At 31.6% G+C, this 21560-nt stretch overlaps 2 protein-coding genes across 6 annotated transcripts; one reads left to right on the top strand and one right to left on the bottom strand.

Moving 5' to 3' along the window:
- Positions 1-2729: 2729 nt before the first annotated feature.
- LOC112456075 (serine protease inhibitor 88Ea-like) lies at positions 2730-4900 on the bottom strand. The gene is made up of 4 exons (XM_025018378.1): positions 4819-4900; positions 4253-4498; positions 3708-4032; positions 2730-3283 (listed from the first exon to the last, which is right to left on the bottom strand). Exons 2-4 carry the CDS (start codon positions 4496-4498, stop codon positions 2730-2732), a joined length of 1125 nt encoding a protein of 374 aa, XP_024874146.1. The 5' UTR covers positions 4819-4900.
- A 4908-nt stretch (positions 4901-9808) lies between these two features.
- LOC112456072 (aminopeptidase N-like) lies at positions 9809-19733 on the top strand. 5 transcript variants are annotated; one of them, XM_025018373.1, is made up of 12 exons: positions 9809-9889; positions 13596-13738; positions 13854-14021; positions 14676-14856; positions 15462-15612; positions 15735-15816; positions 16594-16931; positions 17419-17720; positions 18047-18237; positions 18388-18552; positions 18800-18869; positions 19246-19733. In XM_025018373.1, the coding sequence occupies exons 4-12, from the start codon at positions 14713-14715 to the stop codon at positions 19372-19374; spliced, it is 1572 nt and encodes a 523-aa protein (XP_024874141.1). In that variant the 5' UTR covers positions 9809-9889; positions 13596-13738; positions 13854-14021; positions 14676-14712; the 3' UTR covers positions 19375-19733. The 5 variants fall into 5 exon arrangements, with proteins under 5 accessions (XP_024874141.1, XP_024874139.1, XP_024874138.1 ...); XM_025018371.1 differs by having other exon boundaries at positions 13596-13744; positions 18388-18705; positions 19246-19732; XM_025018370.1 differs by having other exon boundaries at positions 9810-9889; positions 18388-18705; positions 19246-19732.
- Positions 19734-21560: the final 1827 nt, after the last annotated feature.

The raw sequence follows: 21560 nt of genomic DNA, 5'->3' as shown, positions 1-21560 counted from the left end.
ATCAAAATAAACTGTCTCTTTACTAACTTCAAATTCAAAATCCCCATTTAGCACTTATGTGATCAACATAATAGCTAATCACATTTTTTAAATTGATACGTACCATATGTGTAAAGTTGGAGTTGATTAATATCTTTTCCAATTTAATTAACACCTAAAATTGAAGAGTTTGTTATTTCTGCAAGTTCCATTCGTTTAAAGGTGATTGTTTTAATATTTAGATTTTTTTTCTTTATTAATTCTACTAAAAACAGTTTGATGTTTTTTCATAACTGAAAAGCGATTCACAGCTGCGGCATTGCGGAATTATTTTTTGTTAGGGCGGACTTTACACTGAAAATCGATATAAGATCGATCACACCACGTCCCACGAGGTGACGTTTCGGCGTCGTTACTCCGAAACGCTCTGTATACGTCGACTGATTTGCGGTTTGAGAAAAACGCGCGGCCACCGCGCGCTGTCCGGATGACCGTGCGGAATTTGACACGCGTGACTTTGAGCCGCGCGTAGACCCGATCCGGATGATCTCGTTCGCGAAGTCGGCGAAGTCATATAATTACGGGACGCGATCAAAGGATGTGGAACGTCGCGCGAAAAAGCGCGCGTGACCGACTCGCCGTTGTCCCCGCCGCGCCGCGTCGCGCCGTCGCCGTCACCAGCGTCATCGGCGCCGCCGTCCTCATCAACGTCGAAAGAAAGAAAGTGACCGCGCGTACGAGCGCCTGTCCGGTGTCCCGCGTTCGACCGATAAAAAAGAAGGCGGTCGACGACGAGTTTTCGCCGGTGAAAAACAATCCGGCAGGACCAGGATTACTCAGAGATATATTCCTTAATGATATTCAAGCGTTTCTTATCGAGCTGTTCGGCCCGAATTCTCCTACTTTTTCTTTATTTAATCGATGAAGCGTCAGTATTGCTGCTTCATACTCAGATGCAAAATTACAATTACGATAATTATAAAGCAATTGAAATAGACATATGAAGAAAGAGAGAAAAGAAGCATAAAAACTAATTAATAGAAACATATATAAAACAAATATAAAATTATGTAATATTGTTGAAGAGAAAAGTAAAAAAATTTCAGAAACAAAATTAGGAAAAATCGATAGCATTTATATTTCTCGTACGTATTATAATTTCAATAAATTTTGATAGTTTTCTGTTTGAGAAAAAGGGGAAGGGAGAGCGAGGAGAAGAGATTAGCGAATCAATGCAAATGGCGAATCGACGAATTTCCCCTCCACATTATTCACGAACGTTATACGAATCACGAATTGCGAATACGCGCATTATATAGTCTGGCGCTATAGCTTATGAATTTCTAATATCGTCGTTTCGCCTATAGATACACGGTCTACGTCTTGCTGCGCGTACTTTTGATAATTGTTGATTTTATGTAACCGATGAAAGACACTCATCTTCGGGACAACGCGAAGAATCGCGAGTCTCATCGACGGCGACGGCGCGAATAAACAAATATAAACTATTGTCATTAAAATGCGTTCTACTTTTGGATACAAAAACTTTCAAAGGATATCAACCTGTTGCTTTCTGTATCTTAACCTTTCTATCTAATTCCGAAATTGCGATCAAATCCGGTTTTCGATTTTCTGGATCGCCGATTATTTTTAGAATATTGCCACGATCGTGAGCATGGCGAGAGAATAAGCGTAATCTTTCATGTTACTCAAAACGGAACTGGTGAAGGGACAAGAAAGAGGAAATTTAAAAATGTACGAAAGCAATAAACTGAAAAATATAAACGAAAACGAATGCCAACGAAGATTTGCATTTGGTCCGCAAATCCTAGCTACTTCCAAGCTGGCGATCCCAAACGGAATTTGCCGCAGCCGAAAGACTTTAAAACGTTATATGTTTCTTTAAGGAAGCGCGAGAGTCTCTTCGCGTCTCTCACGGATCTCGAGTTCGCTCATCTCTCTCTCGTTGTCTCGTAATACGTCAAGGACTCGGGAGCGCGAACCAGGACGAACTCGCGTTCGTCCGTGTTTCTGGTATCTCGTACTGCGTCGCGTGTTACATGTGTATACGTGCGTGCGTTCCACGTGACGCAATCGGATGCCAACGGCTGCAGCAGATCCCGGGATGCTCGTGTTTCGCGGACGCTACCGGCTAACGGTCGCTGATACGTAATTAAGTAAAGCCAGACACGCATGCACGCACGCACGCACACGCACGTACACGCGTGCACACAAACAGCAAGCAGAAGCGGAACCCAGAATGACGTCAAGTCTGGTGTCCCTGGTGAATGGATTTCAGCTTCGAGAATTCAGCTTGTCGATTCGACCACAAGAGGCGCAAGCTGCTGATCGCGAAAAATCTCTCAGGTCGATCAAGCAGTCGCAACAAAGTTCATTTTCATGCACCAACAATATCTCTCGATAATTAAGTAGATTAGATTAATTTAAATATTGGACGAAAAGGGAAAAAAATAATTTTTTAAATAAAACTAATTTGTATTTTACACTTTTTCAAGCAGTACTCATGCAATTTGTTTCATCAGAGTTGATAAAGTCACCATATCGACAAAATTATTCATATTATTCAAACAAGTTCGTGACATATATTTTATCATTTTGATTATACTAGAAAATTTAAATTGCTGACAGGAAAGAGTTTCTTTATAAAGGAAATTAACGCTACGTCAACTAAACTAAGCTTCGTCTTCGTCATTACAAGTACAAAAATATCGGCAATTTTACTTTCTTTGTTAGCTTTCCAATAAGACGCCACAGAAAAGGATATTGCGATGAGTTCTATCATAGATCAGGCAGACACATGGGAAATGAATATCCACAGTATTGGGGTTTTCCACACGTTGAGAAGAATTGTTGCTGGTGAAGAACACGTTAGTCGCGGCCGCGGTGATACGAGTTTTCGACATTTTGATTTTGATTCGGTGCACAGCATCGCCAAGCCTCATGGCGTGGCAAGTGAATTCGTGCAGCAGGCCCGTGCCGGATGGCATGAATTCCTGAATGCCCAGCATCTCCAACAGCCGATGCATTTCCAGGTTCTGCTCGATATTGAATATTGGAAACAACATGTCTGTCTGCTGTGCTATCCCCTCATCCAGCAGTTTGTGAAGTTCTCGAGATCCTTCCTCGGTCATCAGTCGGTCTATCAGTTGGATAATTGCATCTCTTTCTGAGATATTACCTTTGATGGGTTCCGAATAGCATGATGGAAAGATGAAATACATTGAAATCTTTTTTTCTTTGAAAGGTATCTCCATGATGTATGCATCTAGCTGCTCAAACTTACCTAAAAAAAAGAACATTAAAATTAGAGACAGAGAAAGATTAAAATAGACAAATAATGATAAAAATATTAAGTAGTTTCTTATCAAATGTCAGATTTACATCAAAGATTTTCAAAAATTTATGTAATACTTTTTACGTTGCTCGAAAAAGAAAAAGCTATTTTTGTAATTTTGATTAAATTGTAGAAAGTATGAAAGTGTAAAAAACATTAGAAATTTGTTTTTGCTTCATTTCCTGCATTTATATGAAAATGTTTTATAATACAAAATAAAATACATAAATTTTTTGTTTATAATATAATTTAGAAATTATTAAAGACAATGATAAATGACTAAAATGAGATTGAAGTGACTAGTGACCATTATTGAAATTTTTTTTTGTAGAATCTTTTTTGTCTTTTTTGTCTTTTTGTCTTGTTTTCTTGCTAACACTAATGTCAGGTGTGGTATCAAGATCAAAACTAGGATCTAATTGACCCTCGCAGTAGATTATGTTCAGCAGGATTCCGTCGGTGTTGCTATTGATATTATCTGGTGGTAGGACATCCTGTATGTATTTTTGCGTAAGGCATTTAACAGTATTATTGACGAAATCCCTTGTATGGTCGGGACGATTGTCGAAATTAATTTCCTTCACCTGGTGATGGCCAGATGAAAATAAATTCATTGTTTCGGTGTATATCATTTTGCGTTCATTAACGAAAAGCCTACTAAAGATTCGACACGTGTAGGAATTCTCGGATCCATTCATCTAAAACAAGAAAATAAAAAAATAAGATCATGATATTCTCTCTTTCTCCTTCCTCCCTGAGACGGTAAATGCTTCTTACATTTTATATTTATATAAGTTATCACTGAATTTATTTGTTAATTACAATTGTCAAGATCTTAAGAATCCGCTAGCGATAAACACATCAGTTTCGTGAATACTTTGTATGACGATGTAAGACATGCGGGAGAGAATTACTCACTATGTAACAAAACTGATTGACTCCCCCCTCAATATAGTGTAGTTCGACAGTGGTTTTAGAAACGTCATCCGGAATATAGAGGACTTTTCTAAGAGAATTTTCGGTATCGTCGCTAGCCCCAAAGTACATCACGAGTAGATTCTGGTATATAAGATGCGGGCTAAAGAAAATGTTATTTTTCGGCTCCATCAACATACACTTCCTCAGGCTTTCGAAGGCGAATTTAAAGCGCGCGTCAGTTAACATCTTAAAAAAAAAACATGTGGAAATTGCCCAAAAATTTACAACCAGAAAAAATTATATTACAAAAATTGTATAAAAGTTGGATTAAAGGAAATAAAGGATCACAAATATATTAAATTATACAATTTATAATATTACATACGTGCGCACATACACACATACCCAGCAAACACAGTAATCACCGAGTGCGCAATTTGATAGCAAATTGCGCACTCGGTCATTACTGTGTTTGCTGGGTATGTTTTATCATGTACATATAATGTAATGGACATTTTGCTGAGATTGTTAGGATTATCAATTTATTAAATAGCAATAGAGCATACCTTTGAAGTAATCCTTTGGCTATCGACGCAATTCCAAATAAAGTTTAAAAATTGTCGATCACTAAGGGAGAAAATTTCTTTAAATCGACGGAACTGGCAGTGAAGTACAACAATGGTTATCCGTTCAATTTGTACTGTAAATGACGAGGCGAGTGTTCCGAATCTGATGTAAAGGATACAGTAAGATCAAATAATACATATAAGCAGTCAAGATCAATCGGTATTGTTATTTATGTTCACTTCTCGCGATTTGACGAGAATGCGGCAGTCACGTGAAAACTTGAAATAAAGGATAACAAATTCGGTACCAAGGACTTTTAGAGATTAGGATAAACGTGAAGTTTCGCGGATGTTTCGTTTATTGTTCATAGACTCTGGCGGTAGTATTCCCTGTAAATAATTATGTTCTACTTTGAGTTTATGATTCAAATTGATAATTTATCTCTATATTCACTCTAATATCTTCTCTATCGTATCTATATTGTCACTGGCGAATTCATCATCATAGAGTAGTTGAAATATTAGTTAAAAAACATATAATTACATGATATACATTTGTATACATATATAAGTATTTTTATTAATTTTTTCTTATTACATAAATCTCTGCATGCAACGTTTTTAATCGATCGTCATTACAATAAGTTTTACGTCCGGCAGAAACTTTCGAAAAATGTCAATCTCCCGTTTTTGGTACATTTTTTAATTTAATTCCAACATCGCGATTAAAATCGGCATAATTTCGTTGCATTTCGATTTTTTTTATCACATAAAAATAAATCTTTCTTATTTACTTGTAAAAATTGGAATAAAAATCTTTCATTTGTATGTAGTAATTAGTTGAAAAAATAGTACAACTATAGATAATAATTTTGTACGCGTTTTTTTTTCTACACAAAAATTGTTTTAAATATACGTTAAAAACCATATAATAATTAATTTTAAGCAAGAAATATTAACGTGGAAAGTATATTATAATATTATTTTTGCTTCCTCTCATAGACTCTAAATAAAATTAAAAATGTCGGTAATTATCGACATTCTTAATTCCATTCGATCCCTACATTACCATTCTGACTAAATATGATGGGAAATACATGTGTATATGGACACATGCAATGTTGTAGCTATTTTTGGCTACATCCAATTCCAAAAGTTGCAAACAAATGTACGAAAACGAGAACATAATAGGGGAGACCGGGGCTATTCGTGACACTGCTGAAATTTTGTCGCGGGCCTAACTTTAAAATGCTTGCTGCTAGAAACCTGTAATATCAATCACAGATGTTTCTTAGTGTCCTCTAGGTACCAACGGAATGGCATTTGCATGTCAACCATTTTTCTCTCTCAGTGACAGAAAGTTTGATTTCAAGTGCTCAAAGTAAATTTTTTCAAATCCCAAAAATTTGTTTTCACGCCGAATAAAATAATAAGAGATCCGAAACGGTAAGTTGTATTTAGTCACTCAACTTCACTAAGCATAATGCATGAGTAGATTTTATGGTATTCTTTCTTATCTGTTAAGTCACGGGCATTTCGTGACACGAGCAATCGAGGCAACCACAAACGCCACGAATAAGCGTTCAAAGGAAAAACCAATTTGCAGGGGCGCGGACGCCTTTGAGAAGTGATTTCCCGTAATCGAATGTGAGCAATGAAGGCAATTAATGGAACAGGCGTTACATTTTTCCTCATAATTTTGTATACATATAATATGTAAATTCTGACAAATAAAGGCTTTTTCAAAGTATTAAAGTAGATAAAAATTGCAAAAACAAAAGAAATCTATATAGTTTGTTCAATCAGAGAAAGTGTTACTCATTATCTCGTGATTTGCCACGAATTACCCAGGCTTCGGGGCAATTTGTAATACATGACACAGCGATACATTTCTTGATATATTTCGAGACTCGTGAGAGAAAAACCTATATATTTTTTTTCTTTTAAACTAGAGAGATGGACGATTACATCGCACTAATAAAAATTTTTTAAACATTTATACGAAGCGAGAAAAAAATTCGAAACAAAAATGTGTCACGAATAGCCCCGGTCTCCCCTATACAAACTATCTGTTCTTGTCTAACAGATGATTGCAGCACCATCTCTCCTAAGATCTGGCACTTACTATTATTGCTCTTCTTACCATTCTGCATCTGTGTATTTGCATTTATAAAATTTCTTTTTAGAAAATCTTTTTTTCTAGACTTTGAATCTTAGTTCTAATATGCACGATATTGTTCCTGCATGTTGTCCCTTTTCTCCGCGAATGTCTCATTTTGTATGTATTAATTATATAATTCTTGTATTTTAAGCAAATATTATCGTGAAATGACAGCTCAACGTGTCAAAAAAGTGATATTTAAATATTTTTTTTCGTTTTTAATATATACTTGATCGTTATTGTCTTCATTTTTGTGCATACCCCAGGTAGCAAGCACTCGTCATTTTGCCGTCAATTGACGTCAGAAGGCTGTCATTTTGACGTCTTTTGACGTCAAAATGACGAGTGCTTGCTACCTGGGACTTTAATCGTGTAAAAGAATTTTGCAAAGTCAATTCAAAGATATTATCTTAAAATGGAAAAATGTCGATAATTGTGTCATTCCAGGATCCCCTTAATACAACAAAGAAGTATCAAATCTTTACGTTTTGAAGAAAGTAAGAAAAAACTTTTCCGCTCGAAAATAAAATCGAAAATGAAAATAAATTTCTCCGCTGCTCCAAATATATATAATATATATATATATGTATAATACATTTAAGATGGTTAATTTATATTAAACAATGCAACAATATTCATAAACTATTTTACTTTTTAACATTGACTGTTTTTTTTAATATTATATAATAATGTAATATAATTATATTTAAACATTTTAGAACAATTATATTATTAAGAACAATTATGTTTAAAATTTTAATATTACATAACTTGGGTTTAGAATTAAAAACAGTCTACATTCTTGAAAACTATAAAGAAATGAAGAAAATATTTTTAATTAATGTGTATATACATAGAAAGTTTTGCTTATGTACATAGGAATTTATTTTAGTTGAATTTTTAGTTTGAATTATCAATTATAATTTTTATGACAGTAATTAGAGTGATAGAAACGTTAAGACCCAACGATCATGATATATAATAGTCAATATAATTCTTAATTATATAAAATTTTTGGATATTAAATACGTTATTGTTACAATATGACTTTTGTTGTAAAAGCTATATAATATTACCTGCATTAATTTCGCACATAATGAAGATTGATTCTAATCATTATTTCTTAGTTTTATTACAATAAGTTTATAGTCTAATTATTTTGAATATGCAGCCGCAATATAGTAAAAAAGTTTCTAATTTTTATTTTGCTTTGTTCAATTAATTTGTTTACGGAAAAGCACAACATTTATTAAAGTACAAAGTTATTACATTAATTGATATACATTGAATAAAAGAAAGAAAGATTATCATCATCTCTCATCATTATATTGAAAATATGTTAAAATATAAGAATTATAATTATATTATATTATACAATAATATTATATCATATTATTATATTTAAATAGAAATATGATCGATATTCATTTTATAAATTCTAAAACTCACCAAATAATTATAAAGTATCGCTGATTTTCATTCAAAATTGATTCAATACCGTTTTTGTACAAAGTATTAACAACTTCACTATTTGTGCATCACATATATTATTTATAAATATATTTATGTATATACATATGTATGCATGTATATGTATATTACAAGCATTTCAACACGTGGACATCATATACCTAACCTCACTTATTTTTACACAACTTTCTGCAGAAACTCATGCGTTTAGCATGTACGTATGCAATGGCTTCATCGCTAGCGCTCTCTTACGTCGCAATTTACGAAAAGACGACGACTCCACATAGCCAAATCTGTCGAGAACAGATTTTGAAAATGTCTGCCGCAAATTTTGTCGATAAAATACCAGCAGAAATGTAGCAGATTCTGCTAACAGAATATATATAATGGCAGAAACTCGGTCTGTCAGGTTATATCAGCAGGCTCTGTCGGCAAAACAAGAGTCGCGAAATTTCTTACAATAAAAAAAACAATTTATTTAATCAACTTTTACATTAAGGGGATGTTGGAGCTGTCTGTTTTACCGACATTTTTTGTCGGCACGTAGCGTCGTATTAATTTGACAGAATTAAAAATCCTTCTCCAGAATTGCAGTACATACATTAATGATTCGGGGAAACTCCGATTTTATATAGAAAACGAGAAAACATTACGGAAGTACAGATTTCCTTATCCTACTCTTATCCCAATATGGCGTCTCGAGTTGCGGCGAGCTGTCAGCTCGTCACAAGATGTATTTCATATAAGAGATATACCATTGGTACGAATGCGAAAACAAGTTCCCCCGAATTGCACAACAAGAAAAACATCGATAAACCCCCCAAATCAAGATTTGGAAGCGTAATATAAAAGTATAATGTCGGTGTGCATTGTGCGTATGTGTGCGTGCAATGTAGCGTGCTATCCTTGTCTATATCTTTGCCTATACAAGGACAGATATAGTTCGCCGATCTTCTTTACCGACGCCGATCGAGTTCGGCTACGGCTCCAGCATCCCCTTAATACTTAAATTTACACAGTACGTACTATGCTAAACGAATACCAGTGTATGACGCTATGACGAGATCATTTACCTTTCAAGGAACTGCGGTGAACTGAACTTGCAGTTCGAGATTTCCCTTTTATAAAGTCCAAAAAGGGTCTTATCGTTTTTCAAGAAAATTTCTAAATGATTCATTTTTCTTTTACTATCGTTGTATAAATACGTAACATCGAAAAATACATGATATTGGAAAATTAATTTTCAAAGGTTATTGAATTCTCTTAACCTTTAAACACATATGTTGGGTATGCCATACCCGGTCGGTTCTTTAATCACGTGCCATTTCGAAACGGATGACGGTAGCGGTCCGGTATGGGCGTGTAAAAAAACTTTGAGGTTTCGTCTTGAACGTCGAATTTGAAACAGCGTCAGACTCGCCGTAGAAGCCGAGCAAAAAGGTAAGAAAGTTTGTTTTGGGTATGCCATACCCACGTTATGTGTTAATGGAATTTTTTGAGATATTTTATTTTACTTATTTACCGCAATATATCAGATAATTTGAGGTTATAATCTTACAATACGGATTATTTAAGGTTATGTTATTTCATTTATACCACAGTATGGGTGCATTCGGGGAGACGCTATTAACGCTATAAACGCAAACGCTATGAACTTCGTTCGAAGAGCCAATAGCGCGACAGCGATAGCAAGCTCCCCGAACGCAGCTTAAGCGCCAATAGTATTTCGTGCCTCACCTCGAAAATAATAGCGAAAATAGCGCGAGTGATGACGTCACGCTGCCTTTACAGTGACGTCATCATCGTATATCACAGCGCCACAAAGCGTCTCCTCGAACAATTTTGGACGATAATTGTGCTAATAGCGTGCTCCCCGAATGCACCCTATATGTCACTCTTAAATCCGGAAAAAGTCACTTATGCTATTATTTGTTCCGTAAAAGCCTAGTTAGTGCATAATAAAATCAGTATGAGTGAAAGAGGTGGATATCGTTTTTGCTTCAAAGGCTGCCAAAGTGCAAGTAGTGAGAGATGAGGGATAAAAGAAACTTTGTTTCAATTTCCAAAAGATACAGAAAGGTCAGTTTATTATGTGACTTATGTTAAAATTATCTTTGCATTTAAAGTTGAGCTTAATTTTATTTTTAAATCATATTCTATAATCAGTTGTTAAACAATTAATGAAAGTAATATCATAAAAACTTAAGAAAGGCTATTGCTTGAAGGTCAAAATTGTGGGTATTAGCTTGTGGTCGAGAGGAATTGATTTCAAAGACAGCCATACAACTTTATAATAGTTATAGAGTATGCAAACTCCATTTTACAAATGATATGTTCTTAAATTATGAGAAAACGAGATTGCAGCCACATGCCATTCCAAGTTGTATTGTGAGAAATAATGTTAAGTTATTTTCAAATACTACAATAACATTAGAATAACATTATACATGATATAATATCATTTCACAGATGAAGAAGCAAGTTCAAGTAGTTTAAATATAGAAACACACTGCATAAACACCTTAAATATTGAAAATACACAAGAAGAAAATACTGTATTGGATAGGAATATATTGAATGAAAAGGACCAGGATGTAATGCGTATAGTGCAGAACAATAGCAAAAGTATCAGATGTATCAGAATCAGAAACACAAACGCCTTTGTCACTATTTTCTACACCTCCACGAAAAGTACATCTTTATCAACACATATAAGAGGATATAAAAGGAAGATAACCAATTTGGAATTACAATTGCAGCAAACGAAAAAAGCAAAAAAGAAGATATTAATACATTACATATGTTACTAGACAAATATTTTATAAAAAAAACATCCGAATTTTAAAAAATGCAAGCACGTCTCTTTCAAAAAAAGGCAAAAGGTAGAAGATACGATAGTACTTCATTCAAACAACATTGTTTATCCATATATTTTTCAAGTCCTAAAGTATATAGAGATTTAGCAAATAAATTATTTTGTTTACCTAGCTGTGCAACTCTAAAAAGATTTACACAAAACTGTTATATATGTCCAGGATTACAAGAGAACGTATTTCAAATACTAAAAATGAAGACTGACGGTTTGTCAGAAATTAATAAATACTGCATACTTTGTATAGACGAAATGTCTTTAAAAGCACACTTATTTTACAATATAACAACAGACAAAGTTATAGGATTTAAAGACATAGGATGTTCACAGAATTGTTCACGGTTGCCTGCATGTAATGTAGCAGTAATTATGGTTAAAGGCATCTGTCAATCATGGAAACAACCATTAAGGGGATCCTGCAGTGACTGGCGAACTTCCTCGATGTCGATAATGTCAATCTTTCTAATTTTGTTTTCCCTATATCTGTCTTTGTCTAACGAAATGACATCTGTCCTTTTTTCGATTGCTCGCCATCTCTCGCAAGATCCGGCAACTACTGTTGCTGCTCTTCTTGTCATTTGCATCCGTATTTGCATTACTAAAATAATTTTTCGATGGATCTTTTTTTGTACGCATTGAATCTTACTTCTACTTGCACAATATTATTCCTACATGTTTTCCCAAGGGCAGATGATAAAAATTATGTATGTATAAACTGCAGAATTTTTGTTTTAAGCAAATATTGTCGTCAGGTGACAGCTGCGTATGTGCCCAAATAAGTAATATTTTTAATTTTTTGGTGTTTTTGATATAAAATCGCGTTTTCTACCTTAGATTTTTGTGCGTACTTTAATTCTATACCAAAAACTTGCAATTCTGTAAAGCCAATTAAAAGATCCATCGAAAAATGATAATGTCGGTAAATCATACGGCTGCAGGATCCCCTTAAGTTATTTCTTTTTGAACTCCACAATGAAGGCTTCTGATTTACTGAAAATTATACCAAAAGCAGTAAGAAAGCTAAGAAACATTGGTTTGAAAGTTGTTGGTCTTACTTCAGATATGGGCTCCAATTTTTATCAATTAACCCGATTACTAGATGTTACTGATAAAAAACCATATTTTACAGTAGACGATCAGAAAATATTTTACTTTTTTGATGTGCCTCACTTGTTAAAAGCAACTAGGAATAACTTATATCAACACAATTACGTATATGATGGGGATAAAATTGTTACATGGAAACATATAGACGACTTTTATGTAATAGATAAAAAAGCACAATTTAAAGCGGCTCCTAGATTGACAGCCATATTAACCCAAATAATTTCGACAAAATAAAAGTTAAATATGCAGCACAGATATTTAGCCACTCTCTTTTGGCTGGTATAAACACATATGTAAATTTAGGTTCCTTATTAGGTACCGCCTAGCGGCGGCTATTTTCACAGCAGATTTTATAGGAATATTTAACAAATTATTCGATATTTTAAATTCTTCAAAAATTTATAGCAGCAATTCTAACAAACAAGCATACATAAATACAAACGAGCAAGTCACTTTTCTCAATGAAACAATACAGTTTTTACAAGGCGTAAAAGTAATTAGAAAAGATGGAAAGGATATAACAAATTCCATTAAATCAATTAGATGTTGGATGGTTAAAATTAATTCCGTATTACAGTTATGGAATTACTTGCAATAATCATGAACTCCTATTCAGTATTTATTAACTAGACAACTAAATCAAGACAGTTTTAAAAACTTTTTTGGAGCCGTACGTAAACAAAGTGGAAATGCATTTAATCCTACACCAATACAATTTTATCATGGCTTTAAAAAACTATTTTCTATTGATTACATTAAAGCAGATAGCGGAAATTGCGCAGCTGATGAAGATATAGATAATTATGATTATCGTAATTTGCCAGTAACTGAAGAAAATGTTTTTATTTACATTTGTGGATATTTATTGCGTCGCCTTTTTGCTAAACATTCTTGCGATACATGTGCATTACTAGCCGAAAGAGATTGTAATTTAGATGAAGCTCGTTTATACACTTATTTTAAAACGTATAATAATACAGACGATGATAAGTTTGGCAGTTTATATGTACCAAGTGCAGTATCTGTTATTTAAAGACACTTCAATACACTTGTATGTGCTTCTATAACAATTTTTAATATCAACTATATTACAGTTTAAAGTTTATTATTTTTATACATTTATTAATTATATTTAAACAAGTTATAAAAATTAATAAAATGTGGCAGATGGCTGATCGCAACACACATTCAGACGATTGGTGCCCGACGAATATTTCCCTGTTGGGACGATCCGCAAATAAGGACCACTTTTGACATCTCTATACAGCATCCCAGTAATTCTGTAGCTTTATCCAACATGCCGACACAAGGTTATGGTGTGACTAATGATAATAATAATGATACAACAACATACTTCTTTACTACACCTCCACTATCCACTTACAACTACACTCGCATTAACAGTGATGTTTCTTTGTGGTGCAGAGAATGTGATAGAAAGAATACTTTTAAATTCGCTAAGCGAGTTATAGAAACTGTTACGTCGCATTTGGAATCTGAATTTAAAGATTTAAATAATCGACAACTGGATCATGTTGCAATTCCAAATTTTCCAGAAGATAGCACATCGAAATGGGGACTCATCTTTTATAGGTAATACACAATTTAAAAGACATACGATTCATCAAGTAATAAAATTACTTATATTATTCGAATTTTATTCTTAATCATTTGCATTATTTTTATGCGTAATTATCAATGAATTATAATAAATTAAAAAAATAAGTAATAAATATTGTGATATATTAAATATTGCGTAATTTTCTCTAGTTTTTTGGTAAAAAGGTAAAACAAATTTCACATATTATACTTCGAAATTAATTATATACATTTCAAACATTTCACATTTATATCAAAATGTATAAAAAATATACATGTACATTTACCTGTACTACCTTTTCAAATTTGTAATTTAATATATTGCAAGATATAACGTTTTAAATTTTACATGTAAATAGGTAGATATTTATTTCATTGACAATAATATAATAAATAATATATACATATATATTATAAAGAAATATTTAGTTTATAATTATAAATCTGTTGAAATCCATGGCTCGCAGAATATTTAATACAATTTTTTGTTATGTTTATTAAATTAAAACCAAGTTAAAAACTAAAATTACATATAGTTTAGTATTTATCTAATAAATAACAATATATATAATTAATGTATCGACTAAAGACCATAATACATGCTTACAAAGATTTAATATAACTGATAAAAATTATAATATCTTTTAGAGAAGAAAACCTTATCTACAATGAGCAGGATCCGATTATGCGCAAAATAGAAGTCGCGCGCTTAATTGCACATAAAATAACATATCAATGGTTTGGTAATGCAATTAGTTCATCACGATGGTCTTTTTTTTGGCTACATGACGGTCTTGCTACTTTATTCGGAGAAGAAGCTATTGTTAAGGTTTTTATATTTACTATTGCGACAATATTTAACATTTATCTAAAAATTTTCACTCGTTTTTATTTTTATAAACATTGGATGCGAATAAACTTTCAAACTTTTAAAGTGTATTAAGAGAAAGTCAAGTAAAATTATTAATACATTTACACTGTAAATACAAAAGTATCTCGTAAAGAACTTAACCTGCACTAATTAATTCGACATTTAATTTTTTATTTTCATACATAGCAACTTATTTTATTACTCTTTTATTATTCCTAATTTTAATTATATAAAACAAGACAACTTTTTTAGCAAAATGTGCATAATATGTCCGTACTATGATCTAGTGCAGAAACACGCACTAGATTATAGTGCGAACATATATTTTGATCAACACTAAAAGAAAATTTATTATTTGCAAGAAAATAGATTTCTTTAAATTAAATTTCCTTAATTCAAAAAAATAGTAGATTTAAGAAAATATTTTAAACTCAGAAAAATTATTTTCTTAAATCTACCCAATACTTCTTTAAATTAAGGAAACTAAATTCAAAGAAATTTATTTTCTTGCAAATAATAAATTTTTTTTAGCGTAACATTTATAGTGAAACTTTTATTTTTAGACCTTGAATAATTCCGAGATATTGGACTTCTTCATAGTTCAGAATCAATATGAATCTCTTCATTTAGATGATTATTTTAAAATGAATCCTCCACTAATGAATAACCTATCGGAGATCAATTCACTTTTCAGTTTTCCTTGTTGTATCAAAGGTAACATTATGTAAATATTTTAAATTTGCAAAAATAAATATTATTAAATAAAAAGAAAGAATGTAGAAGTAAAATTTAGTTTAAATATTATTTAATAACATTTTATATATCTTTCGTCGTAGTACCTATTGTTTTACGCATGCTCAAAAACGCAATCACCGATAAAGCATTTCGAAGTGGTATCCACACATATCTACACCAGCAGTGAGTAACAATTATATTATGATAATTACTATACAAGCTAGAATAATTTTATTTGTTTACTACTATACAAATAATTTTATTTGTTTACTACTACACAAATACTATAATAGAAACAAATACAAAATGTATAAAAGCAGCCAAAGTTAAAAAAAACTTTTTTCATTTTTTGTTTACATTATTTACTATACGTCTGACATTCCAGTTTTATTTCAGTATTTTCCTTTGTTCTGGTCGTGAGCAAATTAAATGTATCTCACCATTACTGTTTTGACTCCTACTTTCCATTTTTTATTAAAAATCTTTCCGCATTTTTTTAAGACCTTTATTCACTCTTGTCTACTGACTTCTTTAATTCATACACGGAATTAAATTATTCTTTATATACTGTTATTTAAAAATGTAAATTTAAGTAACTAAAAGTATTTATATTTATTGTAAATTTTCACTGTTGTATTGCGAAATATAATGTATAATAATATAATATACGTACAATATAATGTAAAATTGTATTACGTTCTATTATATACATACACATATAGAGGGGTAAAAATCATACAATGTATAAATTTGCATCTATGCACACGAGTCAATATTTAAAAAAATTTGATACACTACTATATGGCTTTTATCCCTCCATACTCATACATACATACATACATACATACTTATTAATATAGATATACATACATGTATATATATATTTATGCTTATATTTATATTTATATTTAATTAATTATAACGTTTACTGTCAATAACAATATTTTTTTTTAAATTTAGCATGTTTAAGTCAGTGACTTTTTATGAATTCTGGTTAATACAAGTAGTCACAGCTGAGTCGTATGGCTATCACATAACAGACAAGTTCTTAAATTGGATATTGTATGAACATTATCCTTTCTTGAAGTGGACACAAAATGGCTCTTTTTACGTAGAATTAGCACAAGCTTCAGATTTCAGTACATTACATTATGGTAATTGGTGGATGCGTATAAATGTAATTGTAAAGTCTTCTTCAGGTCAGAGCTACAAAACAAGGCAAACACTGGAAAGACACGCTTCAATTTTTGCACTCGTTATTCAGGGTGACATGATAATAGTCGACATTCAGCAAACTGGTAAATATTTATCAAGCAATTTATTATGCATGTATGATTATTTTCATATGAGTGTTCGGAATTCCTATCGCTACTTTTTATTCGTATTTTTTACTTATGAATATTTATGATATTCCACATATTGCATAATAGAGTACATAATAATATTTTGTATAAAATATTATACGTTCCCTCCATTCTGCTTTTTAATGAATATAATACAAACTTTATTATTTACCTCTCTTATTACCTTTTACTTTTACATACTTAAATTTATATAAAGTCATAAAGTACTATATACTTCTCATAAACCTTTATTGCGATATTTTAAGTTATTAGTAAAATGATCAAGAAATAACAAAAATTAAATATGCATAACATGTAATTATTTCCGATATGCCTCATTTGTGTTCTACTATAATACAAAAACAAAAAGAAATTAATGTTAAAATATTCTTATTAATTTATTTAATCGTATATAATTCAATACTTTTGTATTGTACAACAGGATATTATCGGTTTGAATATAGCGATGAAAATTGGCACAAAATTGCACATTATTTAAATTCATCAGAATATAAAAATGTTAGTGCCATCAACCGAGCGAAAATTATTGATGATGCATGTTATTTCACGATTGCACGAAAATTCAATATTAGACGTGCGATGGATATTCTTACGTTCTGGAAAATCACAAATTACTTACGTCAAGAGATAAATTATGTAGCGTGGTATCCTATGTTCAAAATGTTTGAATATTTATCGACTCTGATTCCATTTAGTGAACACACAATTGGTACCTTTATTAAGGTAAACAGCATAGATTTTAATTAATAAAAGATAATAATTAGTTGGCATCATTGTCCTCTGTCATTATATCGTCATGTGTAATTTCTATAGAAGATGAAATATATCCGAATGACAAGATTCAACTATGATTTTATTTTAAGATAAAGAACAAGAAATTGATAGTAAAAAATTATTTCTTGTTTCTTGTATTACACGTCGCATATTAACTAAATCCTTTTAAATTAATATTAATTTTAAAAGTTTTTATATAAAGAATATTAATCTCACCCGCGCACATATTATGTTTCTTATAATAACACATAAATATAAAATTTACGTTATTTTAGCAAAAACTTAAAGAATTATTGGTTGGCCCCTTTGAGATACTAATTGTAAGTTTGGAACATTTACCGGAGAACGATCTTACTATATGTTTAAAACAAGAAATCTTTAAGTGGGCATATACACTCCGACACAGTCCGTGTTTGGAAATGGCTCAAAGAAAGTTACTAATGCATTACAAAAATCCTGCAAGCATGTAAGCGTCTGTATATTTATCGTTATAATTAAAGCACATTTCTTGTATTTCGCGCCGTACTTGATTAATTTTCTCACCGAAAAACGAACATCAAGCAAGGTTTTTATATGTATGTAATATATGTTCTTATTTCTTTTCTCAAATTAATAGAAATTCACCAGAGTGGAAGGAATGGGCGTTTTGTAAAGGTTTACTAAAAGCTAATATGTCTGTGTGGAACATCGTAAAATACAGATGGATGAAGAATAAACAATATGAACTTTTACCATACTTAGCTTGTACTCGAGATCCTTCTATCATTTTGGAATACCTACCGTATGTGTTGTGGAATCCTATGACATATGAAACCCAAGATACTGCAATTATCCGCTCTTATATAAACATTTTTCATACATTTGTTGCGAAGCATGCTAACAACTATTTCATCTTCACGAATGTTTTATTGAATCTCAAGCGAATAAAACCCAAGTAATTATATTTTTTTATAAATAAGCATTGCTTTTAATAATACATTCGCTTTTACAAATGTAATTAAAAACGTCTCTATTGATTGCTTTTATAGAGAGATTAGTATAATTGTAGCATTAACGGATATCATTAACCATGTGTATTCTGAAAAGCACCTCAATGAGGTAAGTAAAATGAAACCAAATATAATACACACACACACGCGCGCGCGCGCCCGCGCGTGTGAGCACGCATGCAAATGAGAGGAATAAGAGAGGGTGTACCTACATATGAGTTTGTTAAGACGTATATTTGTGTGTGTATGTGCGAGTATGTGTGTGGGGGGAGGGCGTGGATATGAAGAGAAATTTGCTCTTTGTCTAAACTCTAAATATATGAATACGTGTATATGCATGTTTGCAAAAATACCGTATGCACGCGGTAGTATGCATTTTAACATTGAAAACAAAAAATTGTTGTACAATAATATGCTAAATTCAACCATTACTGCGGAGTAACCGTAAATTATTTATTAAACGTAAAAATTAAATTTTGTTTTAGATACTCATTCATTTGGAACAACAAAAATATATAACTGATGACCAACAAATTTCAGAAATTCAACACAAGATACAAATACGTTTATCTCAAATTAGAGATCAAATAGATTATTTTCAATTTTTAGTTTGATTATTTTACAGTTTGAAAAACCATATATTTACATATTTTGATGTGTAGTATCTCGAATTATTTAAAAACGATAACACGTGCTGATCTATTGTGCTCAAATATCTTTTTCAATTTTGAATATTTTGTTATATTATGTTTTTTTTATTCGTTCCTAATGATAAAGCTTATATCCTTTTCATTATATGTCTTGTATCTATATGTCGTTTATATCTTTAGGTATGCGTTATTTTAGCATATTATTAGTTTCAAAATATTAACATTACTATTGTTCTTGTATGATTTGATATTTCATATTATATTAATATTGTTAATGTCCTAAAACTTACATAAAGAGTGCGCATGTTAATTATAATTAATAATAAACTTTTTATAATTATCTTACGTCTCCCTCTCTCCCTCTCTTTTTCTTTTCCCCCTCCCCCCTCTCTCTCTCTCTCATTCCTCTCGAAAACAATAAGTGTTCCTTACACAATTTACATTATAAGTTACCTTATTCGAGTTTACTTGTTAAGTATAATTTTTAAAATCTTGAGAATCCGAGACACTGACAATAAATGGCATATATATCCTCGCACATTTCATATGATATCAATCGCGTAGAATTACTCATCCTGTAAGATACAGTAGCAAAATTAATTAATTCCTCCCAAGAAATAGTTTTGTTGGATTATGGCTTTAGAGACGTCATCGGGGTAAAACTTCCGAATAGCCCCTAAATTTAATGAAACTTGCAGCAATTGTAGAGCATTAAAGGACACGCCCACACTATAAAGGATTTTGTACGGAAACAAATAGGAACGGAGAAATTAAAAAAATACAAATGGTAAATTGTATGATTTACTAATTACTATAATTAATGATTACTGATTACATATTAATATATGTGTGTACAGACAGTACATATAAGCATACATATAAACGTGGGAGCGGCAAAGAGAAACCAAAACCTAGACCAAAAATTCAAAAGTAAAATAAAAAATTTAAATATTTAAAAAGTTAAAACTAACCTATACAACCTAAACCCAAACCAACCTAACCACAGAAAAAAGCTGTTGGAAATTCATTTCTCATTGGTCAAGAGACGTACTTAATCGCAATCACAGTCGCGGCCGCGAGCCGCTAAAAGCGACAGAGGAAGCTTCATGACAAGAGAAAGACGCTTTCGAACTATAGATTAATAATAAATGAATATCTTTGCCTTACTAAATAGATGAGTCTACAATATACTAAAAATAGATACAGAAAAGATTAGCAAGACCCCAAGGTAGGGCGTTGCCCCTCTCCCCACAACCACTCTCACTGCCAACGCCTGTTTCACGACAGCTAGGTGCTTTGCCCCCACATCCCCATCTAGGGCCTCTGTCACGCAATAATGTTTCAAATTCGCACACTTCTTGCATACGCATGTGATTACAGAGAAATCCGTGTGGGGTAGGGCCTATTTTAACCTACACCACTCAAGTTTCATCAAAATTCAACCACTAGATTGTCTATAAATTCCCACACAGCAAAATATATCTGAGATAGCCAGATTCGGATTGTTTTATTGGCTATAACGAATAAATTTGAGTTGATCTTTATAAAATATAAGAGCTAACTATGAATCGGCCATATATTCGACTGCAATGTTACAGAGATGTCTTTTTCAAAGATATAATGTAGTGATATCGAGTAATAATGTCATGTAGATATTCTGTGAATATCTGAAAATAAGATATCTCAGATTTGACTTGAAATTGTAGACATAAAATCTCAGATATATTTGGCTGTGTGGGTTAGAATAAAAATTTTGAATTTTTTACGCCAATTTCTCCGTTCCTATTTGTTTCCGTACAAAATCCTTTATAGTATGAACGTGTTCTCTAATGGTCAACAATTGCTGCAAGTTTCATCAAATTCGGAGGTAGGGAATTTATGTTATAAATATTTATAGAAATAATAACTGGAAGTAATAATAAATATTACCGAAAATATCAAATAAATATTTATACTAAATATAAAAATAATGCTCCTACAATTTATTTTAAAAATATTATAATCTTTATTCACATAAAAGAAAATATTCAAATATAAAATATTTTATTTTCTTTTAATTTTTCTTGACTATATATATCACAATATATATATATATATATATATATATATATATATATATATATCACAAGTTTTGTTTTTCCTGATTATAT

This window comes from Temnothorax curvispinosus, unplaced genomic scaffold, assembly GCF_003070985.1.
Source record: "Temnothorax curvispinosus isolate PA1 unplaced genomic scaffold, ASM307098v1 QBEX01006643.1, whole genome shotgun sequence".
Lineage (NCBI taxonomy): Eukaryota > Metazoa > Arthropoda > Insecta > Hymenoptera > Formicidae > Temnothorax > Temnothorax curvispinosus.
Note: the sequence above shows the minus strand (reverse complement) of the source record. Positions and strands in the feature narration are given on the sequence as shown.

Bases quoted from the DNA above. Each gene is read 5' to 3' on its own strand.
- LOC112456075 (XM_025018378.1), bottom strand. From the start codon at position 4,498: ATGTTAACTGACGCGCGCTTTAAATTCGCCTTCGAAAGCCTGAGGAAG. The intron at 4,033-4,252 runs GTGAGTAATTCT...TTCTTGTTTTAG, and splicing joins TCAATCAGTTTTGTTACATA to ATGAATGGATCCGAGAATTC. The intron at 3,284-3,707 runs GCAAGAAAACAA...TCTTTTTTTTAG, and splicing joins CACACCTGACATTAGTGTTA to GTAAGTTTGAGCAGCTAGAT.
- LOC112456072 (XM_025018371.1), top strand. From the start codon at position 14,713: ATGCGCAAAATAGAAGTCGCGCGCTTAATTGCACATAAAATAACATAT. The intron at 14,857-15,461 runs GTTTTTATATTT...TTTTATTTTTAG, and splicing joins GAGAAGAAGCTATTGTTAAG to ACCTTGAATAATTCCGAGAT. The intron at 18,238-18,387 runs GTAAGCGTCTGT...TCAAATTAATAG, and splicing joins TACAAAAATCCTGCAAGCAT to AAATTCACCAGAGTGGAAGG.